An 11179-nucleotide genomic window follows, 5' to 3' on the forward strand; every position below is an offset into this window, starting at 1 on the left:
TGTTCGCGGCAGACCGCTACCCAAAATTTATCCAAGAACCCCCTTGCTTAGTTATGTCATTGACTCCCATTTCCTCTTACCATACAAAACCAGAGTCTTAGAACTAGGTCACTGGAGCAGTAGCTTGGCCAGGGAGTTGCTGTACCCCTTGGTAACTCAATGATGGAATCCTTTAGTTTGGCAGAAATAGCCAAGAAACGCCACATTTCTCACCCTCCCTTCCCAATAATCAATTGTTGATAATGTTTATCACGTTGAGAGCAATGATACGAATGCTTTACCAAGCAATTTGAGCTACACTTGTGATTAAACCTCTCATTTCGAGAACTTTTGTAAAAATTCTTGTTATGCTACGGTTTTCGAGTTCGCGGAAAATTTGTGGCTGCTGAGATAGAGGTTGCATGGAGAGGAGATCAACAGGCCTTCCCTTCTTTCCATGTAAAGGCCATCAGCACCAGAACGGTTTCTTTAAAGAGCAGGCTCAAAAATGGCATCAAGGGCATTCTCTGTGATAAGATCCACCAGGAACTTTAATGTAGCTGCGGCTACTCGGTCCTTTTTTTCTTCAAGTAATTCTGGGACGAGGAAAGCCTTTAATATGGCGCCATTGCTAATCGGCTCTCTGACGGCCGTTGCTGCAGCAGGCAGTGCAAGTTACTTTGCTAATAGAGAATCCAAGGGCCAGTGTGGAATTCTGCAAACCGTCAGTGCATCAGCGTTTGTAAGTAGACTGTGGATGTTTCATTTCAATATCATAATTTTTGCTCGCTGCAGTTACTTCTTAAGTCTTGTTTACATTAGACGATTTTTTCGCGCGAAGCGAATTTTTCTCTACGATTTTTTTGCTGCAAATTTTCCTCTCGAATTCGTAGTTAGCCTTCAGCTTGCAGAATTTTCAATTGAAAACTCTCTGCAAATAATACAGAAGAAAGTTCAAAGATTTTTTTTCTAAGCTCTACTTCAGCCCTTTCAGGCATTGGTAGTGAGAAATTTGCTCAAGCCGGCTTTAAGTTTTCTTGTGTCAAGCCGGCTTTAAATTTGAAAGTGCATCACACTTGCCTTTCTTCTTCAAAGAAAAGAAAAAACCTTTTATTTTAGTAAAAAGTTTTCTAACAGATATGAATAAAACATTTGATTGTGGATTTCTAAAGATGATTGTTACACCCACAAAATATGGCAATTTATGTTGTCTAGGTCATTTTAGCTGTGCATGAAAATAAGTCTGACAGGCCTTTTCGTAAGAAAAAGCCTACGCGAGTGGTCAAACGCCTGTGTGATTTCTTTTGCGCGAGCAAACGCTCTGATAGTGAAAAAATTGTTCCTGTTATAAGGTACCTTTGTTTAAGGTAATATCAAATGAAAAGGAATGGTTACGATGATTTATAATGCACTCCAAAAAGACTAAATATTTTTTATAAGTCTGCTTCGTTTATAAACTTTATGTACATCACGAGGGTCATAAAGATGTTTTTGTTGGATGATCGCAAAATGTTGTTCCATACCTTTTTAAAAATGCTTTTACTGCCCAAAAAATGTCTTGCGATCGCGAGTGATCGCTCGCGTCAAAGGAAAAGGCCTGATTAGATATGTAGGAAAAACATCTCTAAATAACAATTTCCATCAGTTTCTGTAGGTAAAAATTCTGAATGTACAATCAAATGTAATTTCCTAGGTTCCACTAATGATTGCTTATCAGATTTTGATGAAACCCTCCTTAAATTGACCCCTCATATATTTGAAACTATTTGAAAGTTTCAGAAGCAATGGTTTAATAGTCATATTTGGAATCTACAGCATCTTAATGTACTTTATTTGATAATTTGATGTAAATATTACAACCAGAAAAACTTTCACAGGACTTTAAATGTAGTTATTTATTGCTGGAACCAATTTTGGGCAGATCACTCCCAAAAATAGCCAAACTTTCAACTGGTGGTATCTCTAGAATGCCTTACCCTATTTTACTGAAATTTTGTGTGTGGTCTTTTTTCTGAGAGTGAATGGATGCTGAAAAATAGATAACATAAATATATAATTAAAATCATCAATGCAGGATGGGGGACAAATGGCCTTGAATTTGACATGCAATAACTCTGACACAAGTGATAACTCTTCTATAACATGGAAATGTCATCATAAATGTGATTTCCATTTTTGCTTTACATTGACACTATTTGCAATTCTCCAGAGGTATTTATCCTCTGACTGGTCTTTTGGGATTTTTTTTAGTTTAGTGCGAGAATAAGTATTAACAGTGTACCAAGTCTGTCTGAAAATGATGATGCTCACAAAAGCGTTGTGTGTGTCTATGGAAATGAAAATCTGTAGTGCATATTTTGACACATCGAGGTCCTTTCTAATTTGTTCAATTGAATTTTCTATTTATCTTAGCTTCCAAAAATTTTCTGGTTAATATTTGTTCCAGGATACCATAAAAATAGAATTTAGCAAGTAAGGGGAAGATGGCCCTCAGAATTTTCATTTATTTTTGGGCTGTGGGTGCCCCAATCACAAAGACAGCCATAAATGAAATCCCAACCATTTATAAGGGGTTTGTGAAAAAGACACAATGGCCTTCTTCCCTTGTCTAGGAACACCTTGTCCTTGTCCATTTGGCCATTAACTAATGAAATGAGAAAGAGATAGAGAGTTGACATGCAAATTAAATGTGAAAATATTAAGACATAGGTTGAGTAGGCAGAGTTGCAAAATACCTTTGCTCTCCAAAGTCCAACTTCAGGTTGTCTTGCAAGGTGTGAGGAAGAAAATATGCCAACATAAAGTTTATATACTCAAGGTCAATGCACACTTATACGCTTGTTGCTCTGAACCCACAAAAGACACAATGCAATGCTTACTAGAGCACTACTACAATGAGCACAAACTCCTTACTTAGTGCCATGTGTACCTAAAACCAAAAGCCCAAGGGGCTCCAAAAAGGTGCACTTTGTCACACATTAAACAGGATAAGGCTCTATTTACATGATGCAATTTTATCTTGTGTTTGTTTATGAGTGGGTTCCATTTTTCAAAACTGCACTATGTAAAGTCATTTTGAAACATTATTTCAAAATTATTGCAATGTCTCAAAAAAATGGTTCTCAAGTGAAGACAATTATGATATTTTGAAAATGTTGAATGCTGTCTTGAAGTAGTTAACCCAATATTTTCTCGCAACATGTTGAATGTTGCATTGATGTGCACTCTGAACAAAGGTCACCCTTTCTTTCTTTTATTCCCCAACGCATGAATCCTCCCCTCCCAAATATTTACTAAAAATCAATAATGTTTTTCTGAGAATCATCGTATTGTCTATTCTGAGCGGTATAGTATTTTGTTAAATTTTAGTCTGGGAGATGCATTTTAAGCCATTCTAGAAGGCCTGATTTCGAAAATTTTCTTTCGCGTTCGACCCAACCTTTGTGGGTCCTCCTATGTCACTTATCTTCATTCTTAGCCCCCCCAGGTTCAATTTCGTGGCGCCGTCTCTGAGCCTGGCGATTTCTTTTTATGATGGATAGCAGGTAGATATAAAACAGGGAGCAGAGGGATTTGTCTTCGACTTTATGGGAAATTGGAATAAGGATTTGGGTCCCAAAAAGATCTTTTGAAGAGAACTAGTGTGCACTTTTGAAGAAAACTAATGAAAAAAAATTTTCAAAAATGGGAACTTCAAAAAGGACTTGAGCCCAACAATCTCAGAATGCAGGGGATTGGGGGAAATGGAAAAGTGCCCAGATCATTCGGTTTTTTGAAAGGAACCAACTCCCTTGTGAGAAAATCCAACTCTCACAGGTGACCACTGATCTAAAAAAAACTGGATCGCGCATCCTATTGTTCTCAAACCTTAGAAAGTGCGGCCGGCGAATTTCAATCGGCGCCATGCGCTTGTGACCACTTCAGCGGGAAAATGAATAGCTAGGATGCTGGAGAATAAGGTATTCGCTGCATTTATTTTGCCTGTAAGAAATGCGAAATAGGGAACTGACGATGAAAAGGGAATAAATGACAACAAGGTCCATGAGAATCAAGGATTGCAAATAAAAAGGAAGCTATGCTCCACTTTTTCACCGTGAGTACACTACTATTTTTATTTTAGTAGGCCAAGATCGTTGTATTTCTTAGGTACAGTTATGCCCCCTTTAAACTGGGTTTTCACGAGTCTGGACCATTTCAAATCCTTTTGCTAAAAGGATCAAAAGTGATACGGTTAGCCGTATCAGTTTTGCTACGGATAGCTTGGAGTGGTGTAAACGGGAGGCCAATCCGTATCACTTTTGATACGGATCAACAAGTCATCTGTGGCAGTGTAAACGGGGCCTTAGTTTCCCAAATAGATTGCTACAGTTAGTTACTTTGAAGTAGGTAGCTATTTGGAAAGTCTTGCCTGGTTTTAGATACCCAAATAGATTGCTATAGTTAATGTTTATGAATTCAGTAATAATTTTCTACATGGCACTAGGCCTAATCTTTGTTTCTCCATGGAAAAATTGAAATGTGGGACTGCCTCATAGAAGAATGTATCAGATCTATAAAGGCGCAGGCTAATAGATACACGAAAAATACTTTTATATTTTATTTTCTAGGTAGAGCAACTTGTGTGCATCTTTGACTTGGTGGATTGACAAAGACATGTGCCTTCACCACTTGTTTTGAAATGAAATAAACATCTGTTTATAAAACCATAAAGGTTTTCCATTTTCAAGTTTTGGAAAGGAACCAATCACTGAGATGGTATGATGTGACTAAGCAATGGAAGTTGTTGCTAGCAGCTGAATCTTACTAAAGCAAAACAAACTGCAATATTCATAACATTAATTTTGGAGTGGAAACAGTAATTTAGATTGTTTCAGGAGGTTCTTCAAACAGATTTTACAAATTCAAATGTTTGCTACAAAAATTGTGTATATGTTTAGAACATTTAGCAGTAAAATGAATTTATTTTGTGAGCTTTATGCAGTAATCTATGATTATTTCTGGAACAAAATTACCAATGTAATCAAATGTTTTGCTGTAGTAAGCCTTTTTTATGAACCGTATTAGTCTTCAGTTCATAAAAGTGTTGTCACTCATAGCTTTTGTCTCAGGGCAGAAGGATTTATCTCTCAAATATGAAGGATTTATCTCTCAATATCTCTCAAAGAGCTGTATACATAACAAATTCAAAAACCTCAAATTTTTAAAATCACAATCTTAAAATTCATTTGAAACAAAGTCACAATCTTTTAATTACTATTCATTGTAATATCTGTTACTTAGGAAGTTCTAGCTCAGTAAACTATATATGATTGTATCCCTCAATCCCTCAATAGCTGTCAAGCCATTCCATTGCACTTTATTCTGCAAAATAAAGAAATGCTTTGTCAGAGGTAATATTAAAATTTTGATTCAAAAGTACAACCAGGCATATTCTTTAAGGCTTATTTTTTCAGGGGAATATGATATTGTAGTGATTCCATTCATTCTAATTTTTCCTCACCTATCGCCATCCATTTTTACTTTGTTTATTTTACCTACAGGAATTTCTTCACATCACTACCTCATCACTACACTCTACGAGCATATCACTATGTCAACATTTCCTCTCTTTTGTTTAGGCCCTCATTAACCCTACACATCTACCTAAATCTCAATTCATAAACTATTCACACTGGTCCTAGCCCTTCCTATCCTTTGTTTTCCTTACATCATTAGTGTTAATTCTAGATATTCATTTCTGTATATAAGCATGTTAATTTTTATGTAAGTTCAGTTCAGTTCAGAGTTCAGTTCACATCAGAGTTACACAGGCAACACACTGTCTCTCTCTCTCTGGCTCCGTGTTCTCTGCACGTAAAATAAGACACGCTGGGTTGGAAATGACACGTTAGTCAAGGATGGTTTTATTAGTGAACGAATCGCACATAACAAGGCTTAATTCTCGTTACACTAAAATATCACTCTTCAATTAGTCCTAAGTCACATAAGTCACAAACATAGTACAAGCGGTGATTCACTTGAATGTAAGCATGTTTCATATCACATCATTTCAATGTAAAATGTATTGCTTAAACAATGTAGAGGGGCACAAAAAGTTAGAGGTTTGAAATCACGGCTAGACTTGTCTGGAAAGAGCAGCTACACAAATTAAACATATTTTCTATCTACAAGAAACTTAGTACTACACTGGGGTTGCTCCCAAGATGTTTCTGGGGGTTATATCCTATCAGAGAAACAACTAAAATTAACTTTTACATATGAAAGCTACTTATATTCTATGTAATTATCGCTGCTACGTGGCTTTTTCATGGCAATTTACGGCTCTAATTTGATCAAATAAGTAAAAGGTAGCTAGTCATATAGTCACTTGCCTGCTGATTCGAATAAATATATTTGCATCGTTGGACTCTCCGTGGAGACTTGAGTTTAGGAAACAGTCTAATTACTGTTTTTGAGTGCCAACAACGAAAGAAAAATGTTTATTTAGATTTACCTTAGATTGATTTCTGTTTTCGAGTTTCAATCCACCTACTTATAATAGGCCTAAAAGTGTAGGCTATCCGTAAAGCAACAAGAAATAAAGAACCAAAATGCCTTAACCTCCATAAAATGGAACATTTAATAATTTGATGGTCCTTTACGCTCATATATATTTAGATTTACCCACCTTTGCCACTATTTGACGACAGAAACTTCGACTTTACTTGTCCGAACCGGCATTTCTTCGTAGTAAACAAGACCACAAGTCTGCAAAAGTGGTCACAAGAGCATGGCCGCTGCGATTTCTCAGCGGCCGCACTTTTAGAACAATAGATGCGCGATCCAGTTTTTTTTAGATCAGTGCAGGTGACCGGTTTCATTGGGCTTAAAACCATAGACATAGGGACCGCTACAAAATAAGGGGGCTTATCTGTGAGCTGTAAATATGTAATTTACCCCCTGTTCCTGAAAAATTCGTGGAACGTGCCCCTTGTGCACCCCCGCCTATGCTTAAAAATTAGTTTCGCTGTGCAGGAGCATGGCCTGTGTAGAGCCTCGGTTGGACTTCTTCAAAACGCTTTTCCCCCACCAATCTTCCTTTCACTTCTTCGTACAATATTTGACTCTTGGACATTTCTGTACAGGTGCAGCCAAAGATGGGAGACAAAGAACAAAAGCCAACAAAAAATGACCGTACTTTCATCATGATAAAGCCTGATGGCGTCAAAAGAGGGCTCATTGCAGATATTATCAAACGATTTGAACAGCGGGGATACAAACTAGTTGCGATGAAATTCATGAAGGTAAGGGCCACGTGTCTGTTTTAGGCCAGCTAAGTAGTTTCGAATTAAATTCTACGACTGTAAAGTAGCTTATACATTGAAATGGTTTTATAAAGTTATTGTGTCAGTTCATTATTTACTAAAATTAGTGTAACTGTAGAGATATATGGGTGTATTCCTGCATACCTTGGCCGCAGCTGCACGCACTATTTCATGTACTCAGTCCCTCTCTATAGGCCCTAATCCATTTCTATTCAAATAATAAAAATCTCAATAAAAGAGGCATAAAACACGCCCTCATCAAAGACCAACTAAGTAAGCGCTGTTTCAAAAAGTTTTGTTCGCAAGAAGGCCAACTTCTGTTAGTTAGAAAGCCATGGTTGGCATAGATCTGCTGTCCCAAGTGTTCCCATGTCACAACCCTTTTATGCTTTGTACTAGATGCAGTAAAATATTTTTGCTTCATTAGCCTGATGAAGAATTGCTGAAGAAGCACTATGCAAATCTTAGCAAACTACCATTCTTTCCTGGACTCATCAAATATGTTGGAGCAGGGCCTGTTGTTGCAATGGTATGTCTTCACATCACTCTATTTCCTTTAGTCTGTATGATTACAAGCTACAAATTTCCTGCTTTTAACTTTGACAACGAATAACAATGGTGGTAGAAAACAATACTGAGTTGCAGTTTTGAATTAAAACTGATGATGGCAGTACAGGCTGGAAAACTTGCAGCTATGCTTGATTTTATGCAAACACTCACAGCTAACCCAGGATATCAAAAAGCCATATATATATATATATATGATACTACAATCATATATATTTGAGCAGCTGGAATAACTTTGTTTGCAGGTTGCTGCTAATACAGTGCTGTTACTCACAACTACACAGCAAAAATAGTTTATGTTTTCCAACCTGGAGAGTAATGTTTTTATGGCTTGCATAAATGCTATATAGCTAATTATATATATAGTGAAAATTTATTTTCTACTTGTATTTCATAAAGTATATATGTAATGCTGTTTAGGCAGAGCTGCACATTTGTGTGTGTGTAGAGCTGGATGGTTATAAGTTGCCTTCAGTTCACACACTGCACACATTTTTATAAGTAACAATCATTTTCCATATTTTTCTAGGTTTGGGAAGGCCTTGATGCAGTAAAGGGTGGCAGGAGGATGCTTGGTGAAACTGATCCAGTAAGTCTTGTCCTAACTTGTTCAGTTCCAAGTAATTATATATATACATACTGCCAATTTATTTATTCTGAATGATGTATAATTCACTTGTTTTCTAAGTATTTTCTAATTCTGCCTTTGCTGTTAAATGTAGTTTTAATTATCCTGGGGAGTAGAGTTTTTTTTGTGGATATGTGAAAATGTTGGAGTAGGAACTTATATTTGAGATAAAGTTCTTCAAAAAGAGACTTTTTGTCATCAACCACAATTTAAGGCAGGTATTACTTACAACAAAATGTTTTTACATTCAATATGTTATATGGTTTGTTTGCATCTTTATATCTAAACGGTATTTCCCTAAAGGTTTTTCCTATGTTTTTCCTATGTACATATATTTACCTTTGAAAGGTTTCTTAGATGTACTAATACACAAATATACTTTCACATGGCAACAGTTTTTTGCATGACCAGTGTTTGTTTTCATATTCATTAGCAATTTTTTCGAACAACACTTCAAATGGCACTGGAATGAGCACACAGCAAGAGTTATTTGAAATTCTAAATCAAACCCTTTCTTATTTCTTAGCAAAAGTCTTTGCCAGGCTCTATAAGAGGTGACTACAGTATTCATATCGGAAGGTAAGAGCCAGCTACTTTAGCCATTATTTGATACGTTTGAGAGCTGCATAATTTCAAGCCATAATCTTATAAGTGCTACTGTTGTGATACATTCTTACTATCTCACTTTCTTACTTATTTCCTTTCTTTGATTATTTACTTGCTTACTCATTCACATATTTATCATGTTGTGGTAATAGATAGACCTATTCTCCACGATCAGCTTTAATTGTGATATAACTTCAGGCCATTTTACTTAGCTTTCGCCATCAACATCAGAAAACCCCAGAAAACCTAACTGCATTTTGAGCTGGTTACCTGTGTGCGAGACATATTTTCGATATACAACACTTGTTTGTGAGGCATACAACACTTGTTTTCAATGAAACCTTGTTAATGAGAAACATTTAGAAAGAGACTGAAGTTCTTTTTTCTTTTGTACAGGAACATCATCCATGGCAGTGATAGTAATGAAAGTGCAGCCATCGAGATTGGCTTGTGGTTTGATGAAAAGGAACTGGTTGACTGGAAACTTATGTCAGAATCAATGATCTATGAAGATTAGGACTTATACAAGTAGAATAGAATAAATGTAATTTGGTTCACTTGAGGTGAACTATTGCTTTTGTGTATTATTGGAAATAAAATGCTAAAATACATCATATATGTTCATCTTTATTGCTTAGCGTTGGTTTCTGTATAATGCACAATCAGTCGGTGAAATTTTATTTTATTAACCCAATGTTATGTTGGATCACAATTACTTTTTCCAAAAACAACTTAAGGGCTAAACCCAGGCCATGTTAATCAAACTGTGATTTACTAAAGCTGTCCTGTCGTTAAGCAAACATTGCATGAAGTTTTTGTCTTTACAGTCATTAGTAGAGACAAGATAGGTAACACTTTTATAGACTGAAAAAATGACACAAAGTGTTGAAATAATAAGACACCTTAGTCCAAACTGCTTTAGTGATCAGAAAAAAGCTGTAATACCTACTTTGTCTTTGGTTCATGCTAGATGACGGTTTGTACAGCAGACAATTTATCATTGCACAAAGAATTACCAAAACGCTTTTTGAATTAATGCTGGAAAGCTTGCTTGATGTAAATTCTTATAAGAACAATAGCTGCTTTCTAAGAAATTGTACTTAAAAATGTTATGCCTTCACATTCAATTTTGGCAACAAGCAATAAAGGTCAATTTTAGACAGACTTTCAATGGTTTTCCTTTGATTGCAAATTTGTTGGTAAGGCGACTCTCTCTTAACAGATTGCAACACAGTTAATACTTAAAAAGTACTACCTTTGGTAGCAATCAGATATTAATGAAAAATATTACTTATAAATTGGCAAAATATAAATTGACTGCCCAACATCCCATTTCATACTAAATGTCCTCATTCCTAATGGTTTTTACATGGTTGCAATATCCAAACACCATCTATGTTTTACAGTTAATAGTCTAATTGAAGACTGGAATATTTATCTTTTTATAGATTTTGGGAACTATGAGCCACAATGTAGCTTTAAAATTGCAAGTAGTTAATTTGAGTGAGACTGAATACTCGTTGAGGAAGGCAGGCTAGACAGTCCCAGTTTTAGAGCAAGCAAATTCACAGGTAATTAAAGCTGACTGTTTTTGGATAATCACCATACAGAAATTGTGGGTTCTTTACATATTCCAGAGGCGGTGCCAGTATCTAGAAATCATTATGGCTGAATACTTCAAGCAATGAAGGCAAATAGACCTCTCCTTACCCCCCTAAAATTTTCTCATCAGATTTATACAAAATAGAAAATAGATATTAGTAAATATTGGGGAGGGAAAGTCTTCCCCAGTCCTCCCCATGGTGCCACTTCTGTCTGTACGTATTTTTAGTCCTTATGGAACCTTATTTTTGGCTTTCCAGAGCTTACTTTTGTACCACTCGGTGACTCGGTGACACTTTTTGTTCCCAAGAAAAACCTTTCTGTAAAACTGTTTAAATGTGCCTAAGGTACCGGGAAGGGTAAATTTTACCACAATTTTAGCCTATTGAAGTAACAGTATGGCAACAATTGTAGCAGACAGTGCAAGTATGAATGGCGTAGACGTAGCAAACACTGGAATTTTGAACCAGTTTCCAAAAAAGTCGAAAAACTT

At 36.1% G+C, this 11179-nt stretch overlaps 1 protein-coding gene and 1 long non-coding RNA gene across 2 annotated transcripts; one reads left to right on the forward strand and one right to left on the reverse strand.

Moving 5' to 3' along the window:
• Positions 1–427: 427 nt before the first annotated feature.
• LOC135686147 (nucleoside diphosphate kinase) lies at positions 428–9700 on the forward strand. The gene is made up of 6 exons (XM_065202332.2): positions 428–721; positions 7104–7262; positions 7711–7812; positions 8380–8439; positions 9005–9057; positions 9481–9700. Exons 1-6 carry the CDS (start codon positions 488–490, stop codon positions 9599–9601), a joined length of 729 nt encoding a protein of 242 aa, XP_065058404.2. The 5' UTR covers positions 428–487; the 3' UTR covers positions 9602–9700.
• Positions 5113–7030, reverse strand: LOC148960131 (uncharacterized). The gene is made up of 2 exons (XR_016143855.1): positions 6647–7030; positions 5113–5340 (listed from the first exon to the last, which is right to left on the reverse strand). It is a non-coding gene; the product is annotated as an uncharacterized LOC148960131 (long non-coding RNA).
• Positions 9701–11179: the final 1479 nt, after the last annotated feature.

The sequence above is a fragment of the Rhopilema esculentum genome, chromosome 6 (assembly GCF_057945365.1).
Source record: "Rhopilema esculentum isolate cy_ngs chromosome 6, ASM5794536v1, whole genome shotgun sequence".
Lineage (NCBI taxonomy): Eukaryota > Metazoa > Cnidaria > Scyphozoa > Rhizostomeae > Rhizostomatidae > Rhopilema > Rhopilema esculentum.

Coding starts and splice junctions, on each gene's coding strand:
- LOC135686147 (XM_065202332.2), top strand. CDS start 488: ATGGCATCAAGGGCATTCTCTGTGATAAGATCCACCAGGAACTTTAAT. Junction 8,440..9,004: donor TGCTTGGTGAAACTGATCCA/GTAAGTCTTGTC, acceptor CTTATTTCTTAG/CAAAAGTCTTTGCCAGGCTC. Junction 9,058..9,480: donor TACAGTATTCATATCGGAAG/GTAAGAGCCAGC, acceptor TCTTTTGTACAG/GAACATCATCCATGGCAGTG.